This window comes from Odocoileus virginianus, chromosome 34 (assembly GCF_023699985.2).
Source record: "Odocoileus virginianus isolate 20LAN1187 ecotype Illinois chromosome 34, Ovbor_1.2, whole genome shotgun sequence".
In the NCBI taxonomy this organism is placed as follows: domain Eukaryota; kingdom Metazoa; phylum Chordata; class Mammalia; order Artiodactyla; family Cervidae; genus Odocoileus; species Odocoileus virginianus.
In genome coordinates this window covers 20,768,918-20,792,461 of record NC_069707.1, presented here as the reverse complement: position 1 = coordinate 20,792,461, position 23,544 = coordinate 20,768,918, and the positions used below count along the sequence as shown (strand labels likewise).

Sequence of the window (23,544 nt, the reverse complement as noted above, 5' to 3'; positions counted from 1 at the left end):
CAAAGCCCTCAGTTCAGTTCAATTCAGTTGCTCAGTTGTGTCTGACTCTTTGCGACCCCATGGACTGTAGCCCACCAGGCTCCTCTATCCATGGGGATTCTCAAGGCAAGGATACTGGAGTGGCCTCCTCCAGGGGACTCCCATCCCAGGGATTGAACCCAGGTCTCCCTCATTGCAGGTGGATTCTTTACTGTCTGCGCCACCAGAGAAGCCCAGCATTGTAGCAAAGAGAATATTTAAAGAAAGAATGGAGAGAAGAGAATGTTTCTAGGAAGGAATGATCCATTGTGTTTCATTAAACTGAGAAATCCAAAAAGATGACGTAACACTATTCCTGGAATGCCACATCTTGGAGATTCTTGTTAGTTTGAAAAGAACAATTTCAAGGAGTGATGGAGTAGAAGCTAGAGAGTTAGGTGAAGTTGAGGAAGTAGAAACAATTTATGGGACCGTCTGTAGAGAAGTTTGTTAAGAGGGACAGAGAGATTAGGTAGTACCTGGAAGGCAATGAAGGGTAGAGAGAAGTGAGTAACTTTTCTTTAAAATGGGAAAAATAAAGCATGTGAATGTGCTCATGGGGTTGATCTAGTAGAGTTATGATTCATGACTGAGGGGAAAAAGGAAGAGGAAAGAGGTCCTTCTGTTGATAAGAAGGCAGGATCTATAGAATTGAGTTTGGTAAGAGCTGAGATGCTTTTTCCATTATGACAGAAAGGCAGTGAGAAGATGAATGTAGATACACATGGTCTGGAGCTTTAGTGGTGGGAAGTTGAAAGATTCTCAGTGCAGTGACGTCTGCTTTCTTTATGATCCATGAGGCATCCTCTTAGTGAGGTTGGAGGTGGGATTGTGAGAAGTTTTAAGAAAGAGGGTTGTTTGTAAAATCAGAGTCTAGGTGGATGGGACAGATAGCTTCCTAGGGGAACTTCAGTGTGGGGCAGGGCTGGGTGCCTATTTGTGACCTCTAATATATGTCAAGGGAAGATAGTCCTGTTGTAGTGCTCTTTAGCAGTGTGTATCTACTTGGAGGTAGGTCAGAAGAATGCAGATGAAACACAGACAGGGAGTGGGGGAGAGGAAGGTATTTGTAAGGGAGTGGAGACTGGGACACTTTTAGTCCATAATGGTGTCTATCATGTCCCTTCCCCTGTGGGGCGAAGTCCCTCACTGGAGCCTGTGGCTTGTCAAGCAGATCTTGAGTTTGATTTCAGACTCTACTTCATTGTTGAGGCAGCGAGCAGTGTCTCTGTGCCATTTCCATGGACATGGAGGTTAGCATATGGACACAGTGGAGAAAGTCTCCTGTTTTGAAGGAGTGGGATTTTGTCTGGAAGATGGGGAACAATGGCTTAGAAAGCAGCGATGCGAAGGAGGCAGACCCTCATGTGAGTGCTTCACCCCAGGCATATAAGGTTCGAGAGAAAAAAGAAAAAAGCTTTGTTAAAAGTTTGCAGATAAATTCATGGCCCTATGGAAACCAATTTCACTTGACAAGGTGAAGGGATTGACCTGAGGAGTCCGCCATTGGTAGGATAGGTTTCCAGGTTTAATGGAAGAAGGGTTTTGAGGGTAGATTGGGGAAGGTGTGTAGTGTTGGGGAGTGGTTCAGTATTGGTTGGCTAATGAAGATCAAATATCTTGTAGTGACTTAGTGAAAAGGGAAATAGGATGTGGTGTGCTGAATCCTCACAGGGAAATAGTTCTGTCTTGAATATTTATACAGTGGGGGTGGGGAACTTCTCTTAAGCTTCCAAGTGATGTGGCATTGGCAGCTTAGAACAATCTCCTTAAATTCAATGGAGTGAATTTTTAAGTGCTTGATGAGAACCCAGTATCTGTGTAACAAAGATTAGCCACAAAATACCATAGAGGGTTGGGAATGTCTTCAGTGACTAATTCATCATCAAATCCACTGCATTTCCTCACTGCATTAAAGCGTGCTTTTAATATATTTCCTAATTAAATGATATTTTATACACCAAAGGACAAATTACCTTGTGAAGGTACTTATTGGAAAGCTTAAGGAATTGTTTCATTGCAAGTTTTCTACATGCCACTCAAACTACTGATGCTACTATTTTCCACTCTAGAAGAGAAAAATGTATTTAAATCTCATGTGACTGTAAAGGTCACCTTTAAAGTATACCAAAATTTAGCAAGACACATCTCTAGATTTGCTAAGACATTCTTTTCCATTGAAGTTTAAAAAAAAAAAGATTCACCTATTTACATTCAGACACTCTTTTGACTAATGATAAGCACATGCATATTAAACAATATTACATTTTATAGATTAAAAAATGAAGTATTCTTTAACATGTAAAATCACATTTTAAAAATGTCAGTTATGTGGGTGACCATGTTTTGTAATGCTACAAAATTACTGTAAGCTATTTTGTAGCCTTTCAGCTAGTTGCTTGTATAACAGACTTCTCTTTAAAAAATAAGCATTTGCATTTTAAAAATCCCAGTTCCTTTTAATATGAACTATTATAAATTTGTCACCCATGCATTCCTTAAATCTTTTATGAGATGTTATTTATACTTTTGTTCTCTACCATTTCTTGCTCTAAAGAATTCTATAATCTGTTACTTCTGTGTGAAGAAAAACTTTTTATTTCTGCTAAAATTATCCTTCTAAACATCAAAACTTATGTCTTTTAGATTTTCAGCCTATCTTTATGCTTTATGATTTGTGGATTTTGAAAGATTAAAAAAAAAAATCTTCTGTATCTTTGTCTAGTAGCCACAATTTCCTGAATGTAAAACCTTTCCGGTTCATTGCCAGTGTTCCTTCTGCTATACTCTCTCATTTACATTTCTCAGAACTTCCTCCCGCTCTGTTCTGATCTTTCTTGAGATGTAGCAACCAGGACTGCCAGATAGGAGCTCTGCATTGAGAATTGAGGACTAGTGTAAATTCAGCGCTGGATGTGCTGTTAGGACTGAATCTTACACATTAGTGCTTCCTGACCTCTTTGCTGTCTGCACCACATATCCATTCCCATCAGTAACATTTTATTTACGTGCAGTGATTCTTCATGAAGCTGAATTTGAAACTAGGGATGGAGTGAGACTGGATAAACTCTTCCAGTAGGTTTTATAATCTCTGTGGTGGATTCTGTAGTTTTCAAAGGACCGCTAGAGATTCTGATTATGACATGGGCCCTTTACTCAGCTAGTCCAAGCTCCTTATTTTAAGGATGGAAATAGAAAATTGGAGATTTGAATGGTTTACCCCCAAGGCTTATATCTAGTAAATGGCAGAGGTGGTAAAATTAGGTGGTTTCCTTCTGAGAGCAGTGCACAAATGGCAGTAAAAGTAACTTATTAGCCGGTGTCATGTAGTGCATACATACTCCTGAGGCTCTAATTTTAGTGACTTTTTTTGCTTTGTGGCATTATGATAAATCAAAATTCCTTGAAAATAAGTAAAAGATTCTTATACTATCTTGTGGTGTCCAGTGTAACTATTCTAGACTTTTTAAAAAAAACAATGAAATGTGTGATGTGGGGAACTGATACCTTTGAGCTATACCTACTCTATTAGAAATATCACATAAACTTATATTAGTTTCAAAAATAGACCATAATATAAATACTGTGATTGTGCTTTTAAAATGTATATTTATTATAATAACATGAAGATAATTTGGACTTCTGTACACAGAATTTGGTTTTCTGTATGTTCACTATTTTTTAGTTGATTATGATCATGGTAAAAAAAAATTCTCCAGGACATTTATTATTAAAGTGCACATTTGCACCCTACAAATAAAATTAATTTCTTAGTATTTCACCAAATTAGGAAAAAGTTTTAAGCCACTGTATTTGTGGTGATTTGTCATAACAGCAGCAATGAGCTGCTAATAGCCACTGTAAGAGAAATCATGGGATGCTGTGGAATGAGTTACCATAGATTAGAAAGGTGTCTGCACCCAGTTCTGTAAGGGAAGTAGAAATTAACCAAGTGGAAAGGGAAAAGTCAGTGGGAGGAGGGAGGAGTGAAGAAGGATATTTAAATAAAAAGTAAAGCTCTAAATGTGAAATAGCGACCACTTTGAGGGTTAGTCATTGGTTCATTTTTGTAGGTAGATAAAGCCTGAGGCTTGGAGTGATTAAATACTCTTAGGAGAGGTAAGCGAGGCTCAGACCATGGAAAACCTAGGTGCCAAGTGGAGTTTAAGGATGATGAAAATTATGTGGGAGGAGGTGGGCACTGCCTAGCTTTTACAGCTAGTCAGTGGTGGAGCCATATCTGCCTTGATTCAAAACCTGTATTCTTTTTACTATCAGTTCAGTTCAGTTCTTTTAGTAACCAACAAAGTAGACGTCTCTTAACCATTGCCTAGAAGTTATTTTGCAGCAGTTTCCTACAAAGTGAATATTTTTAAGGGACAGTCTCTTTTCCCACTGATGACTCGTGGATAATTTGACAGATTTACAGTAAATGCCCTAGTTTCTGAATTCAGAATGTTCTGCTGGTTACCAGAGTGTGCTGCTGGTATTAATGCAGCTCAGTGGATCCAGTACTGTCTAAGGTCAAGTGCTCATGATCCTCTTACCTCCCTTTTCCTTTGAAGCATCATTTTAGACTTTTCCCATCCCCTGCTAGGCTAGTCCTTCATGCTTGTTAAGTATATAAATAACTCATATCGAAACTCTCTTACTTCACCCGTGAGGTTCTTAGACGTTTGTGTCCTCTTCCTTCTTCCCTAGTCTGGGCATTCTTAGGGTTTAATAGAGCTGATCTGTAATAATGTGATTTTACATTAGCTGTTTGCCACATAACCCGTTATGTACATGTTATGTACATCTTTATTCTTAAGAATATAGGACACTAATTATGTAAAATGAAAGTGTTTGACTTCACTAAATTTTATAAATACCAAATTTTATGTGTTCTTAAAATAAGAATAGTCTACTAAATTTATAATTACTAAGTTTTGTATGAATGTTCTTAAAATTAGAATCATTTGCTCGTGGTTGATTACTTGTGCATATGTAGTCCTTTAATTCTGACACTTTTTTTGGTGCAGGCTTTATTTGGCTATTCTTAGTATTTTTTTTTAGTTGATGTTTTAATAATTGAAAATATGGGCAGGGTTAGGTGGAAGACTAAACACCATCACCACCAACCATGCAAATTCTGGTGGATAACTTGTAAATATTAAAAAGAAATATATGCATATGATTAAAAATATTTTAAAAATTGAAAGATTTATAATACAGTAATCCCCTCCAAACAAATGAGTTCTATTCTGAGAGCATGTTCATAAGCCCAATTTGCTTATTAATTCCAGCGAAGTTAGTGTAGGTATCTAACTAGCCCAGTCAGCTATATAGTACTGTGTTGTAATAGGTTTATAGTACTTTTCCCACAAATAATACATAAAAAAAAAGAAAAGCACGTAGAATAGACACTTTTAATTACAGTAATAGTACCTTGAAAAGTTCAGTAGTCCCAACTACATCACTGCTGCTTTTATGCTTGTTTCCAGTCATTCTGGGCTTGAAATAAAGGTACTATACTACCATACTCTACACAGTACTGTGTAGTAAAGTACATAAAAAAACCACTTGTAGAGGATACACACGCGCACATACAATGGATGCCAGGCATGTGAACTAGCTTTCATGACTAGACATGGAAACGCACATTTGCATCTTTGAAAGTTTGCAACCTGAGGTTCATGTGTAGGGGACTTATAGTGGTTCTCTCACCGCTCATCACAGCCCTCCCCCTAGGGGCAACATTTTTCATCTCCTCGCTTGACCATGTTAATTCTATTTTTAATTTTTTGAGGACTTGCCATATTGTTTTCCATAGTGTCTGTATCATCTTATCATTGAATTTTTAGAGAAGCAGATACTCAGTGTTGACAGTATTGTGTCTGTCTAAGCATCATTAACAGCCAAGCACTGACATTTACTATAATTTTGTTTCTTCTCTATTTATTTTACCATAAATTAATAATTGCCTTGTTTTTATATGCTTAGTTTTCTTTGCACCTACTGCTAATTCTTCCCACGTTTTCCATGGCCTGACAGTACAATTTCCTACAAGGTCAATCACATTAAGCAGTCTATCACTTCTAATAACTTTTCTTGCAGACATCTCTTCTGGAGACAGTTTTCAAAGCCTAGTGCACAGGCATTATCCTAGGGATTTTCTGTGCTTTCCTCCTACGATCTCATGGCGTTTTTGGTTTATTTGTTTTTGTCCTTTTTTTCTTTTTTTCCTGTTAGGATGAGAAGTTGATTTTAATGTCATACTAATGTTAAGAGAGTGCAGACCTCAACATATTTGACATATGACACATAAGTTAAAATTACAGTACTTTTTACAAGCTTAACTGGTGTATCCATAATAACAACACCTAGATTTGTCCACTTTTCAAGACTCTGTTTTGCTCAGATGGTAAAGCATCTGCCTACAATGCAGGAGACCCAGGTTCAATCCCTGGGTTGGGGAGATCTCCTGGAGAAGGAAATGGCAACCCACTCCAGTATTCTTGCCTGGAAAATCCCATGGATGGAGGAGCCTGGTAGGCTACAGTCCATGGGGTCTCAAAGAGTCAGACAGGACTGAGTGGCTTCACTTTCACTTTCACTTTCTTCTTTGTTAATTTTGTCAAATTGAAACAAGAAACAGAGCAGTTGGTATGATGAAGACAGGCCTCATCTGATCCGATTTGAGTACATAACCCTTTGTCTGAGATCTCCTTTCACCATTAACGTGAGAACCTGTTTGCTTCTCCATATATTGGATTTCTTGTTTTTATGCTTCCTAATGTATTGTCTTCTTTCTGGATTCACAAACTGAATATTCTAGAGACCTTCACTCTGTAGCTTCTTGAAAAGTGGTATTTGGGAGCTAATTTTAAAGTCCTATTATAAAAAGATTTTCATTATTTTATAAATGCAATTATAATGGTGACTTCTTTGTAGCTCAGATAGTAGAGAATTTGCCTGCAGTGCAGGAGACTTGTGTTTGATCCCTGCGTCTGGAAGATCCCCTGGAGAAGGAAATGGCCACCCACTCCAATATTCTTGCCTGGAGAATTTCATGGACAGAGGTGCCTGGTGGACTACAGTCCATGGGATCACAAAGAGTCAGACACGACTGAACAACTTACACAGAATGCTATAACAAAGACTCTGAGAAATATGGAGATGCAAAAGACTGCTTTTACCTATTGTGTGTTTATAGAACTGGGAGAAAGACAAGAGATCTCTATGATATAGTTAAAGTAAAATGTAAGAGAGATAAGATCACAGTCTAAGGGTTTTTTCAGGATACATGTGATAAATTTCTGAAGAGGAGTTTTGACCTTTTATGAACTCTGGGCAAGGAAACCTAATTAGACTGAGTTGTTCTGGAGGAGGTAGTCCTTAACCCTTAAAGGACTGGAAGGATTTTGATAGGTGAAGATAGTCAGAAGGACATATATTTTTAAAATTAGTTTATTTATTTTAATTGAAGGCTAATTACTTTACAATATTGTGGTGGCTTTTGCCAGACGTTGACATGAATCAGGCATGGGTGTACATGTGTACTCCATCCTGAACGCCTTCCCACATCCCTCCCCATCCCATCCCTTAGGGTTGTCCCAGTGCACCTGCTCTGAGTGCCCTGTTTCATGTATTGAACTTGGACTGGTGATTTATTTTACATGTGGTAATATACATGTTTCAATGCTATTCTCTCAAATCATCTCCCCCTCACTTTCTCCCTCAGAGTCCAAAAGTCTATTCTTTATATTTGTGTCTCTTTTGGCTGTATTGTATATAGGGTCGTCGTTACCATCTTTCTAAATTCCATATGTATGCGTTAATGTACTGTATTGGTGTTTTTCTTTCTGACTTACTTCACTCCGTTTAATAGGCTCCAGTTTCATCTACCTCATTAGAACTCATTCAAATGCATTCTTTTCAATAGCTGAGTAATATTCCATTGTGTGTATGTAAAACCACAGCTTTCTTATCCATTCGTCTGCTGATGGACACATAGGTTGCTTCCACATCTTAGCTATTGTGAACAGCGCTGCAATGAACATTGAGGCATATGTGTCTCTTTCAATTCTGGTTTCCTTGGTGTGTATGCCCAGTAGTAGGATTGCTGGGTCAGATGGCAGTTCTATTTCCAGTTTTTTAAGGAATCTCCACACTGTTTTCCATAGTGGCTGTACTAGTTTTCTTTCCCACCAACAGTGTAATTTTCTTTTCTCCGCACCCTCTCCAGCATTTATTGTTTGTAGACTTTTTGATAGCAGCCATTCTGACCAGCGTGGGATGGTACCTCATTGTGGTTTTGATTTGCATTTCTCTGATAATGAGTGATGTTGAGCATCTTTTCATGTGTTTGTTTGACATCTGTATGTTTTCTTTGGAGAAAATGTCTGTTTAGTTTTTTGCCCCATTTTTTGATTGCGCTGTTTATTTTTCTGGTATTGAGCAGCATGAGCTGCTTGTATATTTTTAAGATTAATTCTTTGTTAGATGCTTCATTTGCTGTTATTTTCTCCCATTCTGAAGGCTGTCTTTTCATCTTGCTTATAGTTTCCTTTGTTGTGCAAAAGTTGTTAAGTTTAATTAGTTTCCATTTTGCTTTTATTTCCATTACTCTGGGAGGTGGGTCATAGAGGATCCTGCTGTGATTTATGTCAGAAAGTGTTTTGCCTATGTTTTCCTCTAGGAGTTTTATAGTTTCTGGCCTTAGAAACTTTAGATCTTAGATCTTTAATCCATTTTTAGTTTATTTTTGTGTATGGTGTTAGAAAGTGTTCTACATGTAAATCTATGGCTGATTCATGTCAATTTATGACAAAAACCACTACAATATTGTAAAGTAATTAGCCTCCAACTAATAAAAATAAATGGGGAAAAAAAAAGTGTTCTAGTTTCATTCTTTTACAGGTGGTTGACCAGTTTTCCCAGCACCACTTGTTAAAGAGATTATCTTTTCTCCATTGTGTATTCTTGCCTCCTTTGTCAAAGATAAGGTGTCCATATGTGCATGGGTTTATTTATCTCTGGGCTTTCTATTTTGTTCCATTGATCTATATTTCTGCCTTTGTGCCAGTACCATACTGTCTTGATGACTGTAGCTTTGTAGTATGTCTGGGGTCAGGCAGGCTGATTTCTCCAGATCCATTCTTCTTTCTCAAGATTGCTTTGACTATTTGAGGTTTTGTATTTCCATACAGATTGTGAAATTATGTGTTCTAGTTCTGTGAAAAATACCGTTGTTAGCTTGATAGGTATTGCATTGGATCTATAGATTGCTTTGGGTAGTATACTCATTTTCACTATATTGATTCTTCCAATCCATGAACATGGTATAGTTCTCCATCTATTTGTGTCATCTTTGATTTCTTTCATCAGTGCAGAAGGACATTGTTATGTGAGTATAAAATTTTTATGTGGATGTGGTATTAAGAATATTTTAGAGGAAAAGGAACCTCCCACTTTGATTTGAATCATTGGAATGAACTAGGAGGTAAAGCTGGAAAAGTAAGTTAGTGATAGGTTATGGAGAATTATTACTGACTTCCAGGAAAGCAATTTCAATTTGTTCTGTAGGCAGCCAAACACTGTTGGAGAATTTTCAAAAGTAAATGTTGAGATGAGGTTGATGACATTCCAGAATGTCATGTAAATGGGATCACAGTATGCAGCTTTTATGTCTGGCTTCTTCCACTTAGCAAAATGCATTTGAGGTTCCACCCATGTTGTTGCATCCTTCATTAGCATTTAGATTTTTATTGCTTAGTAGTATTCCATTTTATGCATATGCCCCAATTTATCTATTTATGGGTTGATGATATTTGAGTTATCATCAGCTTTAGACCATTATGAATAAAGCTGCTTTAGACCATTATGAATAAAGCTGCTATGAACATCTGCATTTAAGTTTTGTGTGGACATGTGTTTTCATTTCTCTTGGGTAAATACTTGGGAATAGGATCCCTGGCTTGTATCTTTAAGTGCATGGTTAATTTTATTAAAAACTGCCAAACTGTTTTTCAGGATGGCTGTACCATGTTATACTCCTACCATCAACTGTGAGAGTTGCAGTCATTGCCCTTTGTAATGGTACCAGAACTTGGTTTGGTCATTTTCTTAAAGCCATTCTAATATGTAGTGATATCTCATTGTGGTTTGAGATTACATTTTTCTGATGATTAATGATGCTGAGTATCTTTTCATGTGCTTTTTTTTGCTATCCATTTATCTTCTATGATGGTATGTCTATTTAAATTTTTCATCCATTTTTAAAATGAAAGCATTTTTTGATACATAAGAAAGATGCTTGTTTATTGTAAATTCAAAGAATGCAGAAAAGTACTAATAGGAAAGTAAACCGCACTAGAATCCAGCACCTGGAACTAATTTAATATTAAGTTAGTGTTCCAGACCTTTCTCCATCTATCTGTATATACAAATGGATGGATGATGATGAATGGATGAAAGAGTGGATAGACAGTTAGAAAAAATATGTACATGAGATCTTGTTACATGTGCTGATTTTTAAATTGTGGTATAGTTCATGAAATTTACCCTTTTAAAGTGTATAACCAAGTGGCTTTTAGTATCTTTTCCCTGTTGTGCTTCATCACAACACTCTTAATTTCAGAACATTTAATCACTCCCCGAAGAAACCCACAACCATTAGTAAGTCAGTCCCCATTTTCTTCTACCTTCCAGTCCTACTCAACAACTAATCCTACTTTCTCCTTCTATGGATTTGGTCCTCTTAAATATTTCATATACATGAAATCACAAAATATATGGCCTTTTGCATCTGTTTTTTTCATTTGGCAGAGTGCTTTCATGGTCCATCCATATTGAGCATTTATCAGTATATCATTCCTTTTTATGATGCGATAATATTTCATGGATGGATATACTACATTTTGTTTAACATATCCTCTCTCCGTTAATGGATGTTTGGGTCAATTCTATTATTTGACTCTTCTAAATAAGTAATGCTGCATTTGTGTACAAGTTTTTTGTGTGGATATATACTTTCAGTTCTCTTGAATTTAAATACTTAGAAGTGAACTTGTTGGTGTCCATTCATAAATTGTTTTCTTTTTTGGAGCTTTGAGATACAGGAAGTTTTACAGATTGGGTTTACAGGTGTGTGTATCTCTTAAATCATGCAGCTTCAAGATATATGCTTTAATTTTTGGTGTAGATTTAATGAATGCTTTATAAAAACTTGATTGTCTCGTGTCTTCTGAATATTATTATGTCATCTTAAAGAACCAATTTGCATTGATCTGAAGTGTTTAAAATATATAAAGTAAGTCCTTTAAATTATTTGATTGTTTGTTAATCATTTACTGAGCCATTACTTCTTTCTTGAATTCACATGTATGAATATTTATTGATATTACCTTTGAGTTGTTGGTGGAAGTCACTCAGTCGTGTCCAACTCTTTGTGACCTCATGGACTATACAGTCCATGGAGTAGGCCATGAATACTGAAGTGGGTGGCATTTCCCTTCTCTAGGGGCTCTTCCCAACCCAGGGATCAAACCCAGGTCTCCTGCATTGCAGGTGGGTTCTTTACCACCAGGGAAGAATAAAATGTACGGGGAATAACTTAATGTACAATTACGATTTGTAAAACGTGATGATTATTTTATGATATGGATATGATTTTGTTAATATTTATATCTCTCACCCACTCCTTCCTTTCAAAATTCCATTACTATTAAGGATTATTCAAGACACATAGAAACACATCTCCTAGTTACCTTAGGTACTTAAATAAAGGTTGCTTGGAGGCTGTGTGTTAATTTTTCTTTAGGGTGCGCTTGCTGTGTCCTGTCACACTGTAAGTAATGGAGGTGTGCCTGTCATTTTGTTACTTGCAGCATTGCTGATAGACAGAGTGCCTTGGAGGCTGAGCTAAGGACAGTGCAAAGCTCTCGCAAGGATCTGGAGAACTTCCTAAAGTGGATACAAGAAGCAGAAACCACAGTTAATGTGCTTGCGGATGCCTCTCAGCGGGAGAATGCTCTTCAGGACACTGTCCTGGCCAGAGAACTCACCCAGCAGATGCAGGCAAGTGCATGGGAAACTGGGCCTTCTATTTTAATTTTTGTCATCCTCTTTTGATCCATCTACATGCAAAACGTATTACAGTTCAAAGGTGAGGCTATCACCTTATTCAGTTATGAAATCCATGCTTCTCTATGAATAATTGGTTTCCAGAAGTGAGGTCTATAAAATACTCTTAGTTAATAATTAAGGAAAAAAACACCTTGTTTTATGGAAGTGATAATTATTTATTTAGACTTATAGGCTCATAAATACTCCATTTTCTGTCATCTTAAGCCCTATTATAGTTAGCCTTATTGAAACCTGATTTATCAGGGCAGTTCCTTTTAATATGAAGTTGTTTCTTTGTTCATTTATTATAAATACTTAATATAAAAGTTGCAAAGGCCCTGTGGCTTAGTTTGTAACTAGGAATATTAGGCTTGAGGGTATTGCTTTTATGTCTTCAGCTTGATGACTACGATTGTGAATGCAGTCTGAGGTTCAAATTTTCCTTCCACATGAAATATGATAGTACAAAATCTTTCCTTTAAAAGAATTTATGAGGAATCTTATGAAGCATGTCTGAATCTTTTTTCTGTCCCAATTGCAACTGCTTCAGTGCCCTTGAATTTCCCATTTTCTTTGTGCAGAATGACCTATTCTTGCCAATCACAGGCCTTCTCACTTAGAATTCGGTCTTAAACCAACTTCATTGGAGAAGTCTCCTTGTTTACCAGAGTTTTACATCTGATTACGTCTTTATGCCGTGTCATTCTCATAACATTTTGGCAGGTATTATTTCTGATGCTTCTGAACTCATGATCCATTGTCATCTGATGCCTGTCTCCTCCTCTCCTAGTTGATCATGTGGTTCTTCAAGGGCAGAGATCACATTATTCCATACTGTTGCCTATGCAGAGCTCTGTGTGGAAATTCTAAGTAAATACTGACTGCTGCCCTTGGGCCCTAAAACATCATCATTATGAAATTCAGCGTCATGACCTTTTTTGAATCCTTTCTTAGAAAATCTTTTCCCTCAAAACATTAGAATGTTAACAGATATGTGGGTCTGGATGAAGGGTCCAGAAACTTTCTTGGAACAGTTCCAATTCTTACAAATTTTCTCTGTTTGAAATTATTATAATTAAAAAGTTCTAAATTTTTTAAAAAGACCCGTTTGGAATAGACTTATTAATAACTTATTCCCTTGCATATTGACTATTAGAGTGTTTGATGGTTGAATTCTCAAGATTAATTCAACAAAAATCTGTTTACTTACATTACTTCTTATTTTTTATTCATTGATTCATTACATAATACCCTTGTGTCTTGATAATGAGAATGAGCAGCCAAATGTTGAAGATAAATCTGTTCTTTTTGTATGTGTTTTGTCTTACCCTCTGGAGTCCTATGAGGTCACTATACATGTTAATTGATAAGATATTTAGCTATCATCTCATGTTTACAGGCTTATGGAGAGCTCTCAATGTGGCTATATGCTAGAATATATTATTTTTTATGATTTAATGATAAGTCTGACCCAGTAATGCTCATGGATACTCAATTTATATAATGATGTTAAACTCGAACATATGCAGGTTGTGCATTTGAGAAGGTAACACTTTTAGACAATGAACAAAGAAGGCTTGACATGAACCTTGATGGTGAGCACCAGTAAAATACAGACCTATTTTGGAGTTTAATAAGGTCTTTAAATACATCTTATCCTGGGATATATTTTTACATAGCCAACAACTCTTCTCAATATTTAATGAATTATTCAAACTGTGGAAGAAATACATGTAAATAGAGATGTTTAAAATCTTTCTGAATAAAAATAGCTAAGATGGGACTACTTGTCTTAGGCAACCAGCATCAGGAAAAAGAGGTTACTGACTAAAGTACATTATAACATGAATGGTAAATGCTTCTTGAAACTAATTTAATGTTGCTAAAATAATCTATTTTGTCTCATAAGATATAATAAAGAGGGTATTTATTAAAAGCTTATTAACATCTCTCTACCTAAAGGTAAGCACATTCATTTATTTATGGTTTGGATGTTTCATATTATGATAGTTTGCCTGAGTTTTCACTCTCTTGCTTCTTTGTTAATTGCTCTTAATTTTAAAGCATTCTCTTCACTTTATTAAAAAAAGAAAATCAGTGGCTTTGCTTTGGTCACCTTATGGGTAGATGATTTTTAGGCTTTAGTACCATTTGCTTAGTATTTCTGATGCAACAGAATTTTAATTTTTCTTTTGGATTTTTGTTTTAATGACTCTCCTTTTGTGTGAGTGAACAGACAGTTAAAAATGAAAACTCATTTGGAAAAGGAAAGATATTTGTTGAAGAAAAAGAATGAGGAAAAGCACTTGGAATTGTAAAACACGTGTTCTGTTGGTGTGGTGATGGTGGTGGAGGACATGTGTGCACAAAACGATGGAATGAGGACCTCGGCAAGCGTGTGCTCCATGAACCAGGGGTGTATGTAGACTGCTTACACAACACACTCTTTAGTTGCACTTGCTTTGTGTCTTAACACAGTGGGATGCAGGGCCATGGGAATATTTCATGAAGGTGAAGAAATTTATTCTGTATTTGGTTTAAGGTGAATTTGGGTAACTTTTGATAAAGCATAGTTTGGAAGCACATGGGAAGATGATTAATTTCTGGGAGTATGCCATGATACATACCACTTCTGATAAGAATAAATGATCACATGGATGTATGAATTTATGTTTTATCGCCCTGCTGCATGGCAGTTAGGTTTTTCTCCTCAGCAGAGAACTGTTGGCAAGAGAAAACCTGATCTTTTTGGAGACGAAAGCTCTTGGAAAGCTGAGTGGTCCAGATCATAGAGAGTCTTGTGTGACTTGCCAAGTATTTCATATTTTAACCTGGTGGCAATGAAGAGAAGTCTTTAAAGAATATTAAGCAAGAGAGTGATACAGTGGGACTTTATCTTGTAGGAATCTAACTGATGACTTTATGGAGAATGTGTTTGAATTGGGCAAAACTGACAGCCAAACAGGATACTCCAGCCATCTGGTCAGGGATGAAAATGACTAGAAATGAGGCAGTATGGGTGAAGAGACCTAATGATTTGATAGTTTGAGTAGACTCAGGGCAGGAGAAGGGTTATTGACAAAGAAGACTGATAGGCGGTGTCGGAATCTGAGATTGGGGACGACAGGAAAAGAAAAAGTCAGGGCAGCCGTGTAAGTTAGTGCAGAGTATGATGGTAAATTCCGTTTGGACTGTGTGGAAATGAGGCATCTGAGGAGGGTTCAGGAGAAGATGCCGGGCACACAGTGGTCACTGTGGGTCTGTATTCAAATTCGAGAACTTGACCAGAGATGCACAAACTTTTTTTTGTTTTGTTTTGTTTTTGAATGAAAGTCTGTTATTGATTTCCCAGTCAGTTTATCTATTAATTCAAGTGCATTTACTCTTTAATTTTCCTGCCTGTATTCTAAGATATTATTATCATCACCTTAATTATATTTCAAAATATAATCTTTAAATTTTATCAGTACCAATTAATTAACATGTTTTGATTCTTTCCTGAGTAAAATTCTGTTGCCCTGTTGCCTTTCTGGGGTTGCTGTTTTTACTCTCTAATAATATGTGCTCTGGGATTATTCTCTTTTGTCTCCTGTGTTCTCTTTCAGCCTGATTTGTATCCTCTTTGCCCTAGGCGTAGACTTGGGTTGTTTAGATCGTTTCAGATCTTGTCTGTTACCCAGCTCTCTGGTGTTTAGGGGGTAGCAATGGCACCCCACTCCAGTACTCTTGCCTGGAAAATCCCATGGACGGAGGAGCCTGGTGGGCTGCAGTCCGTGTGGTCGCTAAGTGTTGGACACAACTGAGCGACTTCCCTTTCACTTTTCACTTTCATGCACTGGAGAAGGAAATGGCAACCCACTCGAGTGTTCTTGCCTGGAGAATCCCAGGGACGGGGGAGCCTGATGGGCTGTCGTCTGTGGGGTCACACAGAGTCGGACACGACTGAAGCGACTTAGCAGCAGCCTGTACTGTGGAAGCTTCACCTGTTGATTCAGGGACAGGAATTACAACTTCAGTTTGTATAACAGCCTTATTAACATTCCACATACCCTACAAGCCTTCCATTTCATCACTTTAAGTTGTACAATTGAATTGTTTTTACTGTATTCACAGAGCTGTGCAACCTTTATTATAATCAAATTAGAATATTTTCATCACCTCAAAAAGAAACCCTGTAACCCTTGGCTATCAATCCTCTGTTTCCAATTCTCTGACCCTCAAATAGTTACTAATCTACTTTCTGTTTCTATATATTTGCCTAAAAAATTGCTAGTTTTAATCACCTTGTTCTTTGATGACCTCTTCCCAGTTGGGCTTTGTATAGATATTTTGATGTTGTTAGACTCTCCAGAAGGAGGCAGTATAGGTTCTCAGTATACAGCTGCCGGGAAAAAATAGACAAACAGAAACACAAAAACGCTGCTTGATAAACGCAACCCTCTAAGACCCACTTTAGGGCTTTAAATCATGCTAAAATGAAGGACTAAGAAGGCAGACAAAGTAAAAGAGGAGAAACGAATATTTTTAAATGCTGTGTTTCTTTTAAAGAATCATGACAATGATGCAGAAAGGTGAAAATGCAGACTTACCCAGGTTATTAATTTGAGCAGGACATAATCAGAAACGTCTGGCTTCTGTTTCTGGCTGTGCCCTTTAACCTGGTTATGGAATCATTCTGGGTTATTTTGCTTATTACCTAACAGTACTTTACCTCAGTGGATATTTACTGTGGTATTCAAAAGCTGAAGTATTTAGAAAATGCATCTGAAATATATACACATAAACAGAAAACCTCAAAATTCTGTACTGGGTTCTTCTGTCTATGTGGCATATAGATCATGTCTTACATTTCTTACTTTTAAAATTGAAACAGCTTTATGGCAAATAAAACAAGATCATGAAGATACTAAGGAGAAATGTGGTAATTTGGAATGTCAATTACAGACTTTTTTTTAAAATTAACCTTACTGTGTAATTAGGGGAGTCTTAACCTGACATTCGAAATTTGATTTCTGATGGCTTTCCTCTTAGCCAAGCAGGCATCTGAGAGCCTGTGGACGACTCTGCTTTTAGGGTATGTTAGGTAAAGTCCCCTGCATGTATTTTTTGTTTTGTTTCAGATGGTCTTGTTCTGAGACCTGCATGGAGGGGATTTATTAACACTGAATGTCTGGGCTGGTATCCTTAGAGTCAGATCCCCTTCTGTTCTGCTCGAGATTTGTCATGGGCTCTATTCACTCATCCCATAGAACACAGCCAGAGCTGTGTTTAGTCGGGTAGCGAACGCATCTCTCTTTAAAGTGAGAGAGTGAATGCCACTGGATCTCTTAATATAAACCTGCTACAAGGCATGCATCTTGGTGATGTGTTGAATCTCTGTTCCCCGGGGATATCTGCTTTGTATCTGCAGCTTTGATGTTTCACTTAATATCCTTTTTGGCTACTGAGCGCTCTCCTCTCCCAGCGGCAGGCAGCGTTTGGCTGCCCAACAACTTCCTTCATTGTCTGGCCGTGCTGGGCTGAGCAAGTCCTGGCTGTGTGCATCTGCTGGGGGCTTTCTGGGTGGCGTTTGTGTGTGTTTTTTAAAATTGAGAAGAAGTTGAAGGAATATCAGCCTCCTTCTGCCTAGCACCTAAGTCCCCTGTATTTTTTAAATGCTTTCCTGGAAACGAGCATGCTCAGAGAACTGGCAAATCATTGTCCAGTGACCGGGAGGAAATGATCATTGCTCTTCATTTATAATGCAAATTCTGAGGTGTCTGCAGAAGTGTGGTAAACTTAAAATGATGGCTGTGGTGAGAACGTCTCTGCAGAAAGTTGTGGTTTTGTTACATCGTTTACAAAGGATGGCAGTATCTTCTCCTCGGTATCAGAAGCTCTGTAAGGTAACTGAGTGATTGAGAATGAGGATCTCTTGGTGTCAGACAATTCTACTGTTTCTCGGGCTCTAAAACCTAGTCTTTCAGGGTTCTTATCAAGGAAAGATTCCTTTTCTTAGTGACTGACTGTAGAAGCTGTTAAAGTGAATTGCTTAATTACATTTTGTTTCAGAATCAGGAGCAAGTACTATTTTAGTGCATATTTTATTTTGTAACTGACAAAATCTTGTTTTTTGTAAAGGACTAGTGAACTGTTTGGAGAAAATAATAGCAAAACTACATTCATTAAGACCTGTTAACTCTGAGGTACTTGTGTTCTTAATACTGAATGGGCAATTAATTTTACATAAATGTCAGTAGATTTTTAAAAAGTTTAATATAATCTTTCAGAAGATTCATTAAAAACTGTCCATCTCTCTATAGTTCATTGTTTAGCAATTAAAAAATTAAAACACATTTTAGAAACTATCTTGAGAAACACATCTCATGGTAAAATACCCCCCATATTCCTGAATCTTCATATACTATAGTTAAACATGAAGAACTGAATTTTTTTTGGACAGGTGGATTTAAGTACACTTTGAGAAGGCAACTTGTTTGACAGTTGCAAATTTCAAATACTACGTCATCCCTAAACATAAACCATTGAATGAGCTTCTGTGTATTTTTTAAGTTAGCTATTATATTTTTTACATTGTTTTGTTTTATGTAAACTGTGTTCATACTTTCTTCTTACTTTTGTCAGAAATTGGAGTGATTTGATATGAAAAAGGAAGGAGGGAGTTATAACTGGAATGCTGAAGAAATTTATCCAGCACCGCAGTACAATATGCTTCCTTCATATCATGTTTTTAGTACCATTCCTGAGAATGTATCTTGTTGCCTTGTTAGCCAAAATCATTTATAATTCAAACAGCTGTCTCTAGGACAGTGTTATTTTTCTGACATTATGACATGTCTGAGCACCTAAATCGTGCTTACTGTATGGCAGTGGATTAGACAAGGGAAAGCAGAATTCTATTAACATTATCATATATTGTTGTTTCTTACATTTTGGCCAATTAAATGTATTTCTGTCTGGAATATTTTTTTTTTTTTTTAAGTTTCAGGAGACAGATTATGGTGATGGGCATTCTTTGCAGAAATAGAAGCATTTTCATTTGAAGTTCATTAAAACTTAATACAACTTGTAAAAATTCATATATTATTTATTCAAATGTTTTGTGTTTTGGTTCACTTCAGATAATAAATTTGTCCTGGTGAAATGTTTGTGTAGTTCATAAATAGGCAGTTTTGATAACAGAGAAGGAAAGCTCACTCACTAACTTGTTATTTTATCATTTTATCTGTAAGTATGAATATATAAAACATCCTGTTTCATTAACTGGATCTTTTTTCTCATCTATTTGTATATGTACTTTCACAAAATTAGATAGTTTCCTTAAGTCATGTGACCAAGGTATTTAGATGGTCTTAAGATGAAAGGCAGAAGTTCAAATACTGGAGAAGTTTGCTTAGTTTCATAATTACTTCCCAAATTAGTACAACTTAAGTTAATAAAGTCCTTGGATAACTTAGTTCCCAACTGAAATACTCTTTGGCCTGACTTCTTAAGATTTTAATTTCCTAAAGAAACCACTAAAATTTGGATGTTTAGAATTAAATTTTACTTTTTTCTCTTAAAAAATTAAAATTTGCATTATTCTCAGTTAAGATGTTTATCTTTCACATTTTTTTTTCCTCAAAAGTAAAATTAACAACTGTCCAGATAATGAAATGAGAAATAAACAATTCCAGTACTTTCCAGCAGGTGTCAATGTAAGTCAGTGATATATGAAATTTATAGGAAGTGGCAAATTACTAGGAAATAAATCACTTAGTAATGGATATATTTTATTTGCTTGGTTATATTTTGAAAACTGATCTTAATTACTGAACTATATTAGCTCATATAATGTAAGTAAAAATTTTGGTTGCAGAATTGCATATAAATAAGCAGTTGCCATCTGAAATACTGACATAAGTGAAATATCTATACCAACCAAAAGTACTTTATTGTATTTTAATTATCAGTAGTGTTCTGTGTATAATACTTAAAAGTTTAAATAAGTTTGGTGTTTGTTTACTTTAAGACACTGTAAATTTTTTTCCCCTTACATTTTAAATGCTATCATGACTATCGCTTCCTATACCTCCTACATTCTCTAAATTTAGTTTCTTAGAAAGGAAATGTTCTAAGTTGCAGTGTTTCTTCATAAAAAATAGAGGCAGTCTATTGTAAGTACATTTACAGACTGAAATGAATTGGAAATAGTGTTGAGAAAATGACTTTTAAATTCATATTTGTGTTTTGAAATCCAGTTTATCTCTCTTTTAAATTTTCATTTAGGATCTCTGTTTTTACATAGTAAGTGGAAATTCAGCCTTTCGTCAGGCCTTTTCCTCTTTGATACCATCTCTTTCTTTGCTTATATTTATATACCTTTTATCTATAAGAAAATAGCTTATGTATGACAGAACTAGAAATTTGTGTTGAATATTCTCATTTTTTTTTTCCTGTATGTTTTGAAGATTAGGAAGGAGTGAAAAGAAGCACTTGGAATATATAACTCTTGGAGTTAAAATATACTTTTTCCCTTCTCTTAACCTATTTACACTTTCACTAGTATTTTTGGCACTTAAAATATTTCTTTCTGGTCATACATAAAATTTAGACAGGAAACTGAAAAATAAGTGCTGCCTACTTGAAGGTATAATTAACAGCATTGAAATTGCCCTGATGACCTAAAATCACCTTATGCTGGATGCTAATTTCTCCAGATTTGGTTTTGATTGCTTAGTTCCTTTAAAATATTAATGACTATAAAGATATTTTTTCTTCTAATAGAGTACAGTAAAAGCAAAGGTGAATGTAAATGATTAAAAAATAAAATGGACTTTTATTTGTTTTCATTGTTACCTGATTACTTGGGGATATTTCATCACTAAATCTTTGCACTAGAAGCTGAATAAATTTACGTTTTATTAGTACAATTCTTTTCCTTAGTGCCAATTTTCATAAAATATTTGTTATGAAAATATTTGAGGACATGCTAAAAGCAACTATTTTTAAAGTAGAATGAGATATTAACCATTATAGAAAAATAAGAAAAATATAAAATTAGTGTTGTAAATTGGATTCCTCATAATTTAAGTATTTAAAAAATTTTATTTATGTAATGTAACTTGTTTGCCTGCAGAGAGAGATATATATATGTGTGTGTGTGTGTGTATAACTCACTTTAGCTTACACGGTTTTGATCAGCTCCAAACTTTTTTGATCATGTAGTGCTACCTGTAAAAATATTTTAAATATATGTGTGCATATATTTTTTCATTTAAAAATTATGCACATATGGCATTGTAATATTGTAATAGAGTATATTTTATTATTAAATATTAGTAGAGTATACTTTCTACTATTCTTTTCTTGCAACCCAGTTGGTTGTCTTTTTCTTCTTATGTGATATATACACACACCATTTTGGTAACTACTGATTCATCCTTACAGTGAAACTCTGACTATTCTTAGCTTAGTCTTCTGGAGGACTCAGATTTTCAGAACTGTACTGATCTCAGTCATCTCTGAAAAACCATGTCTTCTGTGGTATCAGAGCAGCTGCCTCTGAGTACTTTGTGAACAATAGAGATGGGAAGATTCCACCCAGAAATTGGGATTGATAGGTGATGTCTACAAATGTTTTGCATTGTGTGTAGTGTGTGTGTTTGCATGTAGGCAACAGAGAGCTATGCGGAAGCTTATGGTGCCAAAAAATAAGGGTGTATGATGACAGAGGTACATAATCTCTGAATAGAGTTTCAGATTCACTGATGAATTAAGTTTATGTACCATTTGTCATCTACATATGGGGGCCCCCTTTATTTAGAGGTAGTTAAGGTTGATTTTGGGCTTCCCTGGTGGCTTAGAGGGTAAAGCGCCTGCCTGCAATGCAGGAGACCTGGGTTCAATCCCTGGGTCGGGAAGATCCCCTGGCGAAGGAAATGGCAACCCACTCCAGTACTCTTGCCTGGAAAATCCCATGGACGGAGGAGCCTCGTAGGCTGCAGTCCATGGGGTCACAAAGAGTTGGACAAGACTGAGCGACGACACGTTTAAGGTTGATTATGCATTTTTAAAGAATATAGAGAGTGGAATGGCATATCTTCAAATGATTTACACTCCATGTAACTAAATTTTGTATTTTTTACTCCCTTAAATGTCCTCTTTTGCAGGTGGAAAATTTGCATTCGTTGAATAATTAAATCCTCCAGTGTTCTAGGATCATAGAACTTTACTTTGTCTTTACTTGAGTGTTGAGATGTAGATATTTGATGGTCATCTCTGAGATTCCCTCAGTTTCTTTCCATAATCGAATCACACACATGTTGTTTGAACTCCAGGAATGGTCAGAGTCGTGGCCTCTCGCCTGGAGGTAGAACTCCAGTTGATAACATGAACACTGTCTCTTCTTGGTTGTATGATAAACACATTTTGAATAGTTCAAAAAATTTGTGAAGCCTGAGGTATTTAATGGGAGAAAAATGCCAAATGTAGCAGGACTTACCTACAGCTTACCCATCTCCATCAGTGTGCTGGGGATGTTGCCTCGAGGCTGTGTGGACATCTGGGAAGTTTACTTCCCTTATTCTCACTGTGTTTCTTCTTTCTCAGTGGGTTCAGATTACAGCTTAAAGCGCAGCGGGTCAAGAAAGACAGTATCTACCTCCCTATTTGTCATCAGATATTTTCTTCTGGCCTCCAAAAGCAGCAGCATTATTTATATGACTTCCTGATCTGTATTTTACATAGCTCCTCAAGTCAACATGTATCTCAAAATTATTTTTAAAAAATTATCAAATTAACATTTTGTTAATCAGAAAACTCATGCTATCAGTGACTTTTAGCTAAAGCAGTGTAATCAGATATGAGGTAATGGTTTTCTAATTAACTAAAAAATAATTGAAACCATTCTACAGGATTGCCTTCTAAATTGTTTTTTAACAGCCAGGATATCATTATTTGCTTTAGTCTAGATTTGTAATCTAGAAATCGGGGACAAACAGCCATTTTGACAGCATTCATATGGCATTATGACTATGGATAAAAGATCTCCTTTAGAGTATTGAGAATTTAAACTAAAATATTGGTGATTTGTGTTTAATTTAGGGATAGAGTTTATTAAATTTCAAGGGGAAATTTCCAAGAGGAATGCACTGATAGATTTTAAATGTACAGACATTATCCACTCCCCTTAGTAGTGACTGTGAGCACTTCCTGCTTTTCTTGGTATATTTGGTACTTTATTTTTAGCCCTCTAAAATAAGCAATTAGTAGAACTCCTACTATAGAGATAGAAGAATAGAGAAAATTTCATGCTATGGTAGCTTGCTCAGTTTCACAAAGTATATTCATTTCTGGGCAAGGTAAATGAATCCAAATAATTGAAACTGGAAAGCATATGAAGTGCATCAGAGGATTTCTTTTCATTTTTCTTCTTCT

At 36.1% G+C, this 23,544-nt stretch overlaps 1 protein-coding gene across 6 annotated transcripts in view; it reads left to right on the top strand.

Annotated features, from left to right (window-relative positions):
- The window catches only part of UTRN (utrophin), a 546,437-nt gene that overhangs the window by 284,224 nt on the left and 238,669 nt on the right, over positions 1–23,544 (top strand). For 5 of the 6 annotated variants that reach the window (XM_070461578.1, XM_070461576.1, XM_070461579.1 and 2 more), the window contains one exon: positions 11,889–12,078. In XM_070461578.1, the coding sequence (XP_070317679.1) occupies positions 11,889–12,078 (190 nt within the window). Of the gene's footprint in view, positions 1–11,888; positions 12,079–17,395; positions 18,012–23,544 lie in introns of those variants that run through there. The other variant, XM_070461580.1, reaches the window with a different exon arrangement.